At 36.5% G+C, this 15,485-nt stretch overlaps 1 protein-coding gene across 1 annotated transcript; it reads right to left on the reverse strand.

The window, feature by feature from the left end:
- Positions 1–3,561: 3,561 nt before the first annotated feature.
- On the reverse strand, positions 3,562–14,963 carry WDSUB1 (WD repeat, sterile alpha motif and U-box domain containing 1; the record flags this gene model as incomplete). The annotated part of the gene is made up of 8 exons (XM_009581018.1): positions 14,418–14,963; positions 10,992–11,176; positions 8,258–8,350; positions 7,356–7,449; positions 6,519–6,552; positions 4,862–4,902; positions 4,629–4,735; positions 3,562–3,741 (listed from the first exon to the last, which is right to left on the reverse strand). Coding segments are annotated over exons 1-8 (1,132 nt in total), but the record flags the coding sequence as incomplete, so codon positions are not given.
- Between the last annotated feature and the right edge of the window lie 522 nt (positions 14,964–15,485).

A 15,485-nucleotide genomic window follows, 5' to 3' on the forward strand; every position in this document is an offset into this window, starting at 1 on the left:
GAGAAAATTAATTTTAGAGTTCTATAAATTGTCACACTACAATTTTAACCTGTCAAGATTGGAAATGCCTCCCCAATATCAGTGATCTTCATCTTGCATCAGCATAAAACATTCCTCCTTTTAAAAATTGTTTTATGTCAAGAAACCTGCAGGTGTATTGTGTCACAATTTTTTCTTCCAATCTAGCAGTCGTAAATATGTAAAGATAAAGACAATGTAAGAACTGAAATACAGTACTGAAATACTGTAATACAATAGAAGTTAATGCTTATTCTTAGGAAGAGTTTGCATGGCAGTTTTGTAAAAATCTACAAGATCAATTTGGGATCAAGAAAAATTAAGAACATAACCAAAGGAAAGAAAGGTAAAAAAAGAGCCAAGTAATCTGTAGTTATAACTGGATTTTGAGGGCAATTTTTCCTAAATTCCTCTCATGCAAACAGATTAAAGATTATAGCATCCAGTTTGCACCTCAATTAACTACCTCCTGATTAAATCTCTAGTCAGGGATTAAAGAATTATCCATGACACATCATCTTTTGAAAACTAGTTATAAAAGAACACTTAAGATTTTGTTGATATAGGCAAAGCACGTGCAATTTTTTGCTTAATCTATACTGAGCAATTCCCCCAAAGTTTACTCCTACTTTCAAGTGATTCAAATTCAGCTTATGCATATTCATCCTTGATTTAAGTTATGTTCTGAGGACACCCTGCAGCAAGCGAGGAAAGGGTTGAACTGTCTTCAAGACAATCTGTCCTCTTTACAGACCTAACCTAAATCAGGATAGAGTCACATGAAAAGAAGCCTTCTCAATGTGCCACAGAAGAAAGGAAAGTATTTGGAATGCCTCCAACTTCTTTACAATTTGGGATATTACAGTACAATATGCTTTGTGTGGCACTAAGCCCTAAACTGCAGGTGTGGTTTTCCAAAAATTAGACCTAATTTCACCTCCTGCCCACCCTCTGCAAACAAACTGAAGTCAAGATTCACCTTACATTAATACATTCAGTTAGCCTGATAGGAAAAAGAGTACGCAGGCATGGAACAATGTAGCCCCAACCTTGTATTCTGAATTGGAAGAGGATGCGTATTTTTTTTCTGCCTCAACTGCATCACAGAATTGCAGTGAATGTGTTATGTCTGTTAAGAATGAGAAATCCTGAACTTTGTTAAATGTACAAGCTTTTCAGCCATATAATGGTCACTTTACTTTTGCTCAACATCTTACCGAGTTTAATACAGTATTAGTTATATTATTTATATTATATGACAATTAGGTTGGAAAGAGGCTAGTTCCATTTGCATGGTAATGAAGCATTCTTTCAAAAAGCTGTCAAAAACAATCAAAGAAGCTAAAGAAATGTTATGTGAACGACTTGCTGACCGCTTTCTCTTAGATTAAATGCCTTCAAAGGCATGAGGATACCCTTTTCATTAAATGCAAATCAGAGCTGAAGCAAAGACTAACAGGACAAGAAATAAGCAGCGAATAAAAAATAATAGAAGAAAAAGTTCCTATCCTATCAATCATCAAGTAAAATGGTCTAAAATGTAAGTTTTAAGCAGATAGTATTTTCCTATTTTGTAAATGCTTGAGCCATGGCAGATAGAGACAATTCTTCAAGTCAAATATATCAGGCCGTGATTTCTATTCTGTGCCAATTATAGTTGTAGAATGATATGCAGAAGCAGAATCACAAGCATTTACCATTTCAGAACTGATTGATTTGAATTATTTTATTTGGCGGCTTTGAGTAGTCTATTTCATTATTTTCTTTTAAAAATGTCTTCCATATAACCATTAAAGTGGAACTCATTGCTTCACATTGCATGTATGCTGGTTCGTATTTGTGGACTAGCTTATGTTTATTAAGACGCTAAGTGATTTCAGTTAGAGCTTTTTTAAAAATTTCTTACAGCTGCCTGATACCTGTGAAAATCTGACTCCTTATCCTATAATCTTTTGATTACCTACTGAAGAAAAAGCATGGCAAAAGACCAAGTCTTGAGGACAGAGACTGAGCAATGAGCATTTTACCTGATAATGGGAAAGAACATACTGAAGCTACTTCAGCTCATATGTACAATTAATCTTCAATGCATCCTTTTATAGCAAATGAAAGAGCCAGAAAGCAACAGCATCCCACAATCAGCCTGTATTCTACACATGCTCTGTCTAAAGCCACATCCATCCTTTGCATCTTATAGCCTGCCGTACAATGGGGTCTTACAACTCAGATTTTATTTTCTTATTTGAGTTTGAAATTGTTCTCGATAGCGTCATTACAAATCTATCAGGCAACACATGCTGTGTTGATTTTCTTTCCCCATAGGGAATGCTATATTCAGCAGGTCAGTTCTCATCATTGGTCACACTGCATTCAATTCTCACATAACTTTCTAGTCAGCATTATTTGATTAGCCTCAGCTGGTGATTGCTGCAAGAGAGTTTTAGGCTACTCCAATGTTAACGAAAATGTGTGCAGAAACTGGTAAAGCCAAGTGTCTTTTGTGGATGACAATTCCTGACAGATTCCCAGCATCTCTGTTGATTTCTAGAATTCAGCAAAGCTAGCTGATACACAGAGATACTGTGATCTGATACAGACCAGTACCACACACACACACAAAACAAAAAAGGAAGGGAGCAGTCTTCCTGCAATGAAGAATACTAATTTCTAAAAATAAAACTGTACTTTTTAAAAGGTTTCTTAACTCATTCAGCCTTTTGCTATACTTGATCTCTTATACTTTGGCAAACATACCAGCACCTAATTTACACCTAAATCTAGCCATCAAAATGAATACAGAGCTTATATTCAGAAAGTTCCAATGTAGTTCACCATCCTTAAATTTCTTATTTCAGAATTACCGCTGTGGAATCATTACTGATATGGCACTTCCTTGTGATTCCTTCTAAAATGTAGTCACAGCTTTGCAATAAAGTGACAGGACAATGTATTAACTAGGACACCTGATGAATTATAAAGTGTCTGAGCCAGCAAGCTTTGCTTGGTTCTTACTAAACGTCAACATCAAATGCTCCATCTCCAAAATAAGTAAAAACTAAAACATACCTGTGTTTTTCTATTATGGTAACGGTACACTCAAGAATTTCACTGCTAAATTCAAGGTAGTTGACCACATAGTATTATAAACATGGCACTTTTGCAGACTGATAGGAAAAACTATAGAGTACCCTATTTACCAAAGTCAGAATCATTAAGTATACACAGAAGCTGAAATTCCTTTTCTACAGCTTAATGATACAAGATCTAAAAAGGAAAATAGAAACAAAAGCAGGTAAGACCACTTAACACAGCGTTGTTGGTGGAAGTGCATTTGATGTCTCCAGGTATAAGCAAACACACACACACAAAAAAAAGAGTATTGTGGATAATGTGACATCAGGGTTTTTTATCAGCCCTGGTAAAGAAATAAAAATGCATTTCAGGGAAAAAAAGATCCATGTATGGAACTCCTAACTCACTTTCATTCCAACATTTCACACGTACTCTAAAGGTTAAAAACTATTTGGATTTCTATACTCTTACCAATTTTTAATTCATTAGTCAGACTTTCTTTAGTAAGATTCAGTAGTTCCTTGCCATCAATGTTATTCATTTTGAAAAGCCCAACAAAGTCTGCTAAGTCTTGAGCACAAAGCCAGGCTGAAACATCGTCCTCTGACCAGTCCTCAACAGCCACCTTAGACTCATTTTCTACAGTATTTCCTTTGGAAAGGACAGAGAAAAGACAGTTAAAAAACCACACAAACAACACCCTCCCATCCCCCCAAAAAAACAACAATGAAAAAACCCCAGTTCTAAGAACAATGGCAGTAATGAACGCTGTTTTTCAAGTGTTCTCAGTATTATACATTCCCCAATATCTAATAAAAGAAATGCTTATTAGACATTACTTCAGCGGGGGGCAGTAATTTGGGATTGGCTTTTACCTATTGATTTTCAAAGTTTAGAGGAATTTAATCTCTCAGATGCCTACACTTCTGTCAAATTTGAATTGAACTAAAAGACAGAAAAGTGTCAGCAGACACTGAAACCAAGTCTCACGCCTCCTTATAAAAGCAGATCAAAGTCCAGACTTACTCTTGTGCTTTGAACAAAGATCAATGTACCTTTGTTCCACATACTTTAGGTGATGATATATTTTGTAACATTTATTATCCTGGTTTTTTCACCTATAACAACTGATAAGCTGTATTTCTTGTTGACAATTATGCTTGCAATTAGCATATTTTCTATTTAACTCATCGCCAATGATACTTGTCCAAAAAGTCTTTCAGCACTCTGGGAATAATATTCATCTCTTAAGTGCTGTCCAGGGAGTAAGAAATGGTGAATATCAGAAAAGAAGATACAGCAGATTAATAAAATTAAAATACTTCTAGTATATCTTTTCTTCAAAAAACAAAAAGAGAATATCTCTGTAGGACATTAATAAGATCAATTCAGAGAAAAGATAAATAACGTGCACGTAATCCTGAGGTTACAAACTAAGTGCATGTAAGAAAAAGTGGGTTTTTTGCATCTTCAGAAGATGTTCGACAATACTGTGCTTTAAATTTAAAGAACAGATTACAAATACTTCACACACTAACCTGCAGAGAGTTGCTTAAGGTCGAACTGCCATATGTTCACAGTTTTATCCATTGAACCTGTGGCAAGTAAGGGACTACATGGTGCAAAAGCACAAGTTGTAACATACCTACAAATAAAAATAGATGTGTAAAAATTCAAAAGAAAAGGATTGCATTTCTTTTATTTATGTGGTGGTCACTCATTCACGACAATTTATTAACAGTAAAACAGAAAAATCATACTGAATTCTTACCTGGTATGCTGAGACAAAGTATGAAGGGTATTGCCAGTACTCTGTAAAAGAATATTTGTGATTTTAAATCTTGAAGAGTAAAAAGAATGTTCATTCACTTATATACCTTCTTTCAAAATAAGGAATAAAATTGCTTCTTGGAAGATGACAGAAGTTACCTTCAGAGAAGTCATGCAATCTTGCCAAAGCTGATCAGCAGCAGAGTCAGAAATGCAACTTGAATTTCCTGCTTGAAGCCCCCTATTCAGTTGGAACACTGCTAGCCTTCAACAATCACCCAGCATGGAACTTCCAGCATAACAATACCAGAAATACCAACTGAATTAATTACATCCATATTGGCTGGTTGCTCATGTGGATAAAAACATTTCTTCTACAAATCTAGGATTAGAAATGACCAAAAATGACGAAGTAACTAAAATTCAAATAGACTTCATGCTACAATCCTTCAATTGGGCCAGTAATTAACCACTCCTGTGGTTCTCTTATTTGGCCCCTAGATGCTACTAAAAACCAAAAGGGCTGTTTTCCACACAGTTTTAACTTATGATTTGAAGGATTTTCCTTCTTATGAAAGATACTATTTCTTTGACAGGTACAGACAGATTGGAAAGATGAAGAGCAAAGTTACTCTGAATCACCAATGATCGGTCAGCCCTCCAGTTTTTTTGAGCTGTCCATCATGAGGAAAGTGCCCTGTTTTAGGTTGAAATCTCTCTCCCTCCCACAAAGGTTTATTGTCCCCACTTCTCCTCAACAGCTATAAAAACTATTGTCCCATTTGGTAAAAACCTAAGGCCACAAAAGCTGACAAGTAGTATTAAGAAATACTTACGCAGTGGTTTTCTGCATCTTTCAATTTTCTGGAGTTCAAAAAATCTAGGGGACTTCTTTCATACCTGTCTAAGCTTCAAACTACTAAAATAATTGGGCCAAAAATTGGGGAGGTATCAAATTAGTGATTTTGGTGAAAAACTTTAACCCCCATTAAATAATTGTATCAGTACAATAGTATGTGCAGAGCAAGCTGGAGAAGCTTAAAATTTGTTCATCCTGCATTTTCAGCAAAATTATTTTTAATACTATAAAGTACTAAGGGTAAATACCACTTACAGGTGAATCACGAGGGATGTAATAACAGTATTACAGAAAATGCCTAAACAATATGTTTTAAAGAAAAGACATTGTATTTAACATAAAAATTTTCTTGAATTCTTTATTATGCTTCTGTTTTATGCTTCTATTTTATGTGCATTTTATATACAATTAACTGAAGAATTTCTATGATCACCATTCCCCATTTTATGTCAAAAGCTACAGTCCTTCTTGCTTTGGAAGCTAAGATAAATTTAGGATAACAAAAAATCCTTCTATTTCAATATGAAGATAACATGTAAGTATGGAATTCATTGAATAATACTCTACTGTAGAGAAAGAGACCTTCAAAGAAATGTAAATAAAAAGTGAGAAAGACTGATCAATTCTCAAGACACATCTTTCCTCAAACTCCCCCCTGCCCCCAAATGCACAGTAAATATTTTGGTTTATATAGTTCCTATTCTTTAATATTTCTTTTCGTTTATAAGACACTGTAGAAGCAGTGCTGATATTTAAAGACAACAATCCAATGAATGATCTTGCACTATGCTATACTTACAGTTTCATATATTATGACGCTCTTGTCCACAGACCTGTAAAAAAACCCACATCGACATTAAAATGATGCAGAGAGGAAAAAGGAAACTATTTTTAGTTAAGAGGAAGAAAAAAACCTTTTCCACAAACAAAATAAGAGCAAACAGATTTCTTAATACCACTTTATGAAAAGCTTAGATATCTAAATCCTCTCTGCCCATGCCCACCTTAAAACAACAATACTGATTAGCTGTACCTCCAGCATGATGTAAAAAACAGTAGTTAAATAGGAAAACTCTGCAGTTCCATGAGAATTTCTGATGTTGAGGATTTGCTCAGTGCTTATGCAAACTGGCCCCCACTCCCAGTGCTCCCCAGTGTCTGTACCATATCTACTTTGTCTTTGCAAGCAGTATCTGTAAAGCAGATGCAGAGAATCTGGCTATCCATGATCTACTCTCAGGACTTCTATTTATTTTTGAAACCTTTTCATTTGCAAAGCAAGCTAGAGGAAGTAGTGCAATGCAATACATAAAATATATGTGCAATGCAATCAATACATAAAATATTTCATGAAAGGCCACATAAATGCCTCAAAAGCAAGAAATCATGAATCTTATCACAATAATCAAGAGAACAGAGCTTGCAACATCCTAGATTTCAAACTCAAATCACGCACAAGACACAGACCAACTGGAATGACACTTCAATAGTTCTGGAGGTCACAGAACTACTCCTTAATTATTGGAAATACATTTTGAAATCTCCAACTCCTTTGAACTTTCTGTTTTACAATACTGAAGCGTGAGCCTGGACAGCCATCTGCATGAAATTTAAACAGGTAAAAGATACTGCTTACCCTGAAACTAACATCTGCCCATCGTAAGAAAATGCACAAGCCAGAACCGGGGCAGAATGTCCATTCAATGTGCATTTATATTTTAATTCAACACCTAAAAATTCAAAAAGTAAATTATTACATATGGACATATTTGACAAGCTATAAGAGAAGCTGCTTTTAGAATCGTAAAGCTGCACCAAAGATCTGACTCTGTGACATACTGTCTACAAAAAAGGGGATAAAAGATCACACGGACAATTTTAACATCTCTGACTTCCTCACTCTGTAGTCTTAGCATGTCTAACATTGTTTTAGATAATTAATGTGTATCCGTACATGCAATATTCATCCTTACAGACTTCTATATAAAAGAGATTACAAAAAACACCCACTGAAGATGGTTTTGGCCATCTGCCTAGTTTCTACATAGCAGTGACAAATCTACATTGCAGTTTTAGCAGGAGCCAACACTGTTTTCATTTCTCCAGCTCTTGCTCAAGGGCCAAGATGTACTGAAAGACGAAAGGAAACCTCTCCCTGGCCTGGTAGATTAAGAGGTTTCAACCTATCAACCTGCTCAAAGGCCACAGTAGAAATGTTACTGCTTACCAAAAAGATTAAAATGCTAACTAAAACCAAATGTTTATCATAACATTAAGTTTGAGGGAATTGGGGGAAATTTTTTTGAAATCTTTACTTTTACAATTATTGATAAATAGATCACTAAATAAAATTTACAGGGCCCAATGTCACAAAGTGCTGTATGCCTTAGCTGCTCTCCTGCCGAACAATTTACAGAAAACTTTCAACTTGTGGTTAGTTTGGCTGTGAATTCATGACAGTATAAATTTGATCTTAGATGTAAATTGTCACTGAAGACTTAAGACATTGGAATATGAAAAAAACATCACTATACACACCTAAGAAATCTGCAAACAAAATAAGCCAGAGTTTGATCTGATTATCTTGACCACAAGAAGCCATCTGGAAGTATCTGAATCCATGTTCACCACCTGATAAAATTCAAATATATTAATGGGAATCAGAAGCACTGAAAAGAACAGCATACCGGTAAACTCCATCAGCATTCTTACACTGGAATTTGGTAAATTTCCTTAATCTCAGTACCACTTTTTAGAAGTGTTAATAAAAACAGTTGCAGAAGTTCTAAAACCATTTAGCCTATTTCTCTCTATCTTGGCAGAAGGCTGAAGGGTTGGTAACGCACTTTTTTAACCCAAGAGAATAATCTCAACAGAAAATGGAGGGGTGGAAATTACACTCTGATCTGTCTCAGCTTCAACATGTTCCTTTGTCCTCAGATGCAACTCTTAGCTCACGATGGAATTTTTTGGGTAGTATTTTTACCAAGAAAGATCGAGAGGTGTTATTTGATTAATCACCTTTCTATTGACAGATTAATTCAATGCTGTCCCTACACCTTTCAGTGGACCCACATTTGATTGATTTGGTATTGTCAGTCACTAACTCTCTGCACCGAAGTATGCTCACATCCTACTTCCTCAGCTTTCTCCTGCTTCTGCCCTGCTTTTTTCCCCGCTTCTTCTCCTGCTTTCCTCCTGCTCTGTACCACCTTCTTAGACAAGGTGGTACACAGGCAGCAGTAATTATTGCTGTGTTTAGCACTGAAAGATGCAAGTAGCTGCTCAGTTATAATTTTTGCTACCTTTGAAAGACCAGCTCTGAGAACAGAAGCCTACGTATCTTTACGGAGACCACTTTGTCTCCATCGTAAATCCGGAAAGCACAAAAGTATAGCCTACAAGGTTGTTAAGAAAAGTTACAGCATTACTTCCTAAATCTGACAATGAGGCTTCTGCCCAATTTCCCAACCTCCATCAAAAGCAGTTGACTATGTGATTTTCTAACTCTTTATTAAACATTTTTACCTGACAAAAATTTATACAAATTAACCTTTCAGCTTTTCAGACTCTTATAAATATTTCAGGCTTTCCAATATTTGGTTGTTCGGCTACGACACTTTCCTGTACTGCAATTAACTTCTACCGGGATATTTCAAATAGAAGTTCTCCTTGTTTGTGCAAATCTTTCTTCCCACTATACAAGCTGTGTAAGCTTACACATGCAACTCTTCAGTATTCCCACATAATTATACAAAAAGTCTGTGTTGCGACATAATTGTACTGGTTCTGGCTGGGATAGTAGCGCCTATGGTGCTGTATTTTGAATTTGTGACCAAAAGAGTGTTGATAACACAGGGCTGTTTTCGTTACTGCTGAGCAGTGCTTACACAGAGTCAAGGCCTTTTCTGCTCCTCACCCCACCCCACCAGCGAGCAGGCTGGGGGGGCACAAGGAGTTGGGAGGGGACACGGCTGGGACAGCTGACCCCAACTGACCAAAGGGATATTCCATACCATATGGCATCACGCTCAGCAATAAAAGCTGGTCAAAAAAAGGGAGGACATTTGGAGTTTCGGCATTTGCCTTTCCAGGCCACTGTTATGCATGATGGAGCCCTGCTTTCCTGGATATGGCTGAACACCTGCCTGCTGATGGGAAGCAGTGAATGAATTCCTTCTTTTGCTTTGCTTGCACATGCAGCTTTTGCTTTCTCTATTAAACTGTCTTTATCTTAACCCATGAGTTTTCGCACTTCGAAAACTGTTCCCATCCCACTGGGAGAGAGTGAGCGAGCGGCTGCGTGGGGCAGAGCTGCCCACCAGGGTTAAACCACAATAATAATTTTAAAAGCCTGCACACACAAATGCAAAGCTTTCCCTGAGATAGCTGGAAGTCTAAATATGCAATTTTCAGTATACCTGTTTTTGTATTTAGAGAAATCTAGGTTCTAATTATTTTAGTTCCACAGAAAGCCTTACATATGTGAAATGAATGAAAACTGAACATAATATGCAATGCAGCCCTGAGAAAGGCCTACACTATGCATGCCTTATGTTTTTGTTCTCAATACCCAAATACATACAAGAATATCAGATTTCATTCTCCAAAGAAAAAACTAAGTTCTTGCCCATGACAACTGTGAAGAAGCACGTAATGACAAAATTGAAATGCAACTTACACAGTGAGGTCAGCTAAAACAGCTGTAAGACATTTGAACAGTACCACATCTTAGTGGGACGTGAGATTCTGGGCTCATTGCTCCCCCAAATTCCTCTAACTGAGAAAGGCAGGTGCAGGAAAACAGTCTATCTATTCACACCCCACAGCTCAAGCATTCAGCTTATTAGGTTTACAGTTCTCTGCATTGCTTTAATCCAGTCCTGCTCCTTGGGGAACCAAAGTATGAAAGAGTAAAGTGGGAATGGTAATCAAGCACTGCATCTTCTAACACTCCTGTTAGCCCCGGGAGATAGGCTTCACTTACAGACACTGCCCAAACATTTTCCAAAACCCTGACAGGATAATTAGCTACTGAAATGTATCATAAGCATGCTAATCACCTTGTTTGTTGACCTAGTACGCTACTTGTCATCAACCTGACTACAACTTTTACTTAAGAATATTCCGAATATTCTAAAACATCAGCTCTTCCCAATGTCATTTGTATCTTGAGCACTGATGGCAAAAAGAACATGAAAACAAGAGCTAGAGAGAAATAAAGTAACTTTTTTTTTTTCCATGTCCTCCCCTGACAAATCAAGTAACTAACCAGAAATTGGCTGTGAAGAAATATCACAGCAGGTAACACCAAGATCATGTGCTTTTTCATTATACAGGCATCTCATCTTATCATCCCAAATGGTTAAATCACCACACGATGATCCAGTGACAAAGAAATTTCCATTAGGAGAAAAGGCACAGGCCACCAAAGAACCATCTTTAACATTCCCAGATCTGAAAAGCAAGAGTACACGGGATTTGAATTTAGAATAAGTAATGTTCTGAAGATGCAATCTGATACAATAACCCAAACTGTTCTAAGTTTTGCACTTTGGAACTTGGTAACAGAAGGGAGAGAAACTCACACCAACTGTGGAAAGAGATGCAAAATAAGCACAGCTGCAGGAACCAGGACCTGCTCTTCAACTGCAGGAGGAAAAATGTAAGATGGCACCCCAAGGCAATAATTTTAACTGAGTGATAAAATAATTTTCAAGCTGAAGACAAATCTGCATGGACTTAGCATTTGAAAGACACAATGCACTGTTAAAATTCTAAGGCAGGATAAATTTTAAAAGTCAAAGTTAAATACACAGCTATCATAACACAGATTTACACGTACACAAAGAGGGAAAAAAAAGACTCCCACGATTTCTCTGTTCTGTTTTTAAAGACAAAACAGAACACCTACTAACCCATATGATAAGCTCTAGCTGAGTAGAATACTTTGTGAGTTATGATATAGGGTTAATTTTGGACTACTCATACACAAGAGAAAGCAACGTGAAAAAAATTATTTCTGTGTTTTAAGTAAGTCATCCAAAGCACTTTGTAAAACTGATCTTAAAAGAAAATTCCTAGCATATATGGAAGTGTGGTCAATCCTCAGGAAGGAAGTGGGGTCAACCTAACGTCCTTTAGGTTATCTGATAGTAACCTAAAGTCAATTGAAAATGTCTCATTCCTTTTAACGGACACTAGATCCGGCCCAGCATGCACAGTTGAATCTTCAAGTGCAGGAAAAAAATCACAGCCATAAGCAACAGTCATGCAGCAAGAAATGTCAGTCTTATTTACTCTGTCATTGTATTTTGTAGAACAGCTGCTCATTCTCTTTTGCTGATAGAAATTTTATTTACAGCCAGAGCTGTCAAACTTAAGGCCACAGAAGACAAGTCAATAAACTTTCCCGAGAGCCTCTAATCAGATCCAGGACCTTCAAAAAAGCATTGACTCCCTTAATTCTATCATCAAGAATACTATCAAATACACTACAGTGCTTCCCATTTTTATATGTACAATTCTTCTTCCTTCGTGCAGCTTTTAGAACCTTCCTTCTTTCACACAAAAAGCTGCAGATTCTGCTCTGAAAATGTAACAGTAAAATAAATAGTACTATACATGTTCAGAGTACACATTTAAGACTTTCAGGCCAGCTATCAGTATTGTAACTACCAAACAGGAAATAGAGAACACTTTAAGAAATACACATGAATTAACTTCCTTTCATCATCCACTGCTTGTTCACATCCATCATAGAGATGATTTAAATAGCCATCTTGCTTCACAATTTGAACAGTCAATTACAACAGTTAAGCTGATAAGGAGTAACTGGAACCTTTGTTGTAATTACCATCCGTATATTTAACCAAGTAACATAATAGTGTGGTAAAAGGTGTTCTCTCTGTTGCAAAAGAAGCAGAGGACCACAGACTGACATTAGATGGTTAACTAAAATCCTCTGACATAATATTTAAGTACCTTGATAATTTCTAAGTAATATTATCTCAGCTTTAAGAAAACGGGACAGATGCACTTTTCTATCTGCAATTACAAATGACAATAATAATAAAAAAAATTCATCAGCTGAAAATATATATACACACACATCCCAAAATATATACAATTAAAGTTAAGCTGACTACTGTTGGCATGTTAACACTCTGAAATGAACTTTTAAAAGTGAAGTGAAGGGGACAGGTTTGGGATGTTCAAGTTTTTTCTTTTTTCTTTACCATGGAAACACCAAAGTAGAATAATTTAAACAACGATATAGTTTCTACATAGTCATTATATATCCACCATTCAACTAGGAGGAAATTAAGGATGTAGGTCTAAAACATGCATCACTGCATATATTAATAGCATACACTTGTAAGAAATGACTTCTTAATATTTCTGGGTTTTTCCCTGTCAGTAACAAGTACTCTGAATTAAAAAAAGAACCTCTTGACTAGTAATACCTCAAAATAGATAAACCCTTAGACTTCAGAATACTAATGATTGAAACTTCCCATTTTTCTTAAAGATAAAACTAAGAAACAATACGTAATCAATACCTCTCTATTCCCTGAAAACAAAACAACTGTTTTGGTGTTTCTGTATGCATTACAACAACAAGGTGGCAAAAATCTATTCGAATTCTGTTTATGGACAGGTTTCCAGATTTACATGATTTCAGACAACTATAACCAATCATTTTGAAAAATTTTGCAGTTCCCATCTAAATCACTGCTGTGGAAGGCAAAGGTAGAGAGGCCACAAAAGCAGTAACATGCTTGACAGGGGATTACTAAAACCAAACAAATTTGGCCTTCAAGAAATGGCTGCTCCCTCATCCTGAGTGAAACATCTCATCAATTCTCTCAAATTCTTAACTTCTTTCCTAACTTCAGAGAGATGTATAATTGCTGCTCTAAAACCTAAATAATGTCTTGCCTAAGTACAGATTACAACAACTGGCCTGAAGACTCTACTGAAATATAGAGATGTAGAGGAGGACTTTGAAGATCACCCTAAGGTTCATGCCTTTAACTGTGCAACATCTGCTTTGTTCCAAATGTTTATTTGAAACCCATGTGAAATGTTGACTGTCATACTTAACTCACTCAGCTCCAATATTCCTTTCTGTCACAGTTATGTCTTAAACTGTATGGTTTCAGGATACGTCAATAGTTTCCAAACTTTTTGATTGCTGGATTATTACCAAGCTTCTAAGACGTTCCTGGACTCCAAATAGCCTTGTAATTAAATACTTAATTAAAACCCCTACGTATAATGCAATATAAGGCGCACAGCACAGTCAGGCTCCACTAACTGTATATTATGTATCCTAGTTTGTTCACCCACTGTTTAGAAACCAGATGCATGCAGTAGGCAGTGCATCCTGATCTCATGTTAAATCAGCAAAACCACTTCCATTAACTTAAAAAAAATCAGGATTTAGATGAAAGATAACTTAGTAAAAGTTAAAGCTTCTTGAGTTTGCATTGTTTAACTTTAAAAAAAAAAAAAAAAGACTCAGCACTTCTCCCTCTCCTATTGATAATCTTTTGGTCTTCCAAATCCTATTCCTGTTTCTTCGTTATATTAATCAGTGGTGTAAGTCTACAAGTCTTGTACACAGTACAGCATACTACTTAAATTATATTCTCGTCACTGTAAACAAGGCTGTCAAAAAATATTTGGCACTTACCTGTACAGTTTCAATGACTGCATGTTCCAGAGAACTACACTCCCATCCGCTGCCCCTGACACTAGGTATGTGGACTCAGGAGAAAATCGGCAGACTCTAACAGGACTGCCGCCGGGCTGCTCTAGCACTGCCAGCATCCGACCATCACGAGTGTCCCAAACCATGGTAGTGCCATCTGTGGAACATGAAGCTAAAACATGTCCTGATGGAGAGAAGCAGCAGCAGTGGACAGCATACGTATGACCTTTTAAAGGCGAGTACGGAAGCTCAGCGAAGTTGTTTAAAGAATAAACACGAATTGTTTTGTCCAAGGAACAAGTAGCCAAGCACGACGATGAGAAGGCACAGTAGTTGACATCATCACTATGATCTGCTAAAGTGTGAATTAATGTCGCCATTTTATCTACTTTCAACAAAAATATCTGAAAAAAAGTTTAACAGTTAGACTTATCTCTCCTATTTCATAAATGAAACATACTATCTAAACAAGACACATTTTCCAGGGGGAAAAAAAAAAATATTCATTTGCAGAGGCAGATTTTTCATCTAAGCATTGTTTTATCTTCAACTTAAACCAGAGATTAATCACAGCAATGAGATGAGGGGTTTACGACTTGGTTAGAATTAACACATCTAAACTTTCAATGTCAACTTGCAATGTTGCAGCACAACATGCAAGATTACATAGTAGCTACTTGGTCTTAGAGCAGTAGCAAAATAAGTTATTCTAGTTATTTAATTTATGCTAAGAAGTTCGCAGCTCAAATTTGTTATGATTTGCATCTACACTAGCCACAATGGAGTAAATGGGCACTGTAGAAGACAGTCAAAGCATTAATTAGTGTTGCACCACGAATACAGAATCACAGAATCATGGAACAGTTTGGGTCATCTAGTCCAACCCCCCTGCCATGGGCAGACATCTTCCATTATATCAAGTTGCTCAAAGCCCCATCCAACACTTCCAGGGATGGGGCATCCACAGTTTCCCTGTTCCAGTGTCTCACCACTCCCATAGTAAAGAGTTTCTTCCTCACACCCAATCCAAACCTACCCTCTTTCAGTTTA

The sequence above is a fragment of the Fulmarus glacialis genome, unplaced genomic scaffold, assembly GCF_000690835.1.
Source record: "Fulmarus glacialis isolate BGI_N327 unplaced genomic scaffold, ASM69083v1 scaffold8787, whole genome shotgun sequence".
Lineage (NCBI taxonomy): Eukaryota > Metazoa > Chordata > Aves > Procellariiformes > Procellariidae > Fulmarus > Fulmarus glacialis.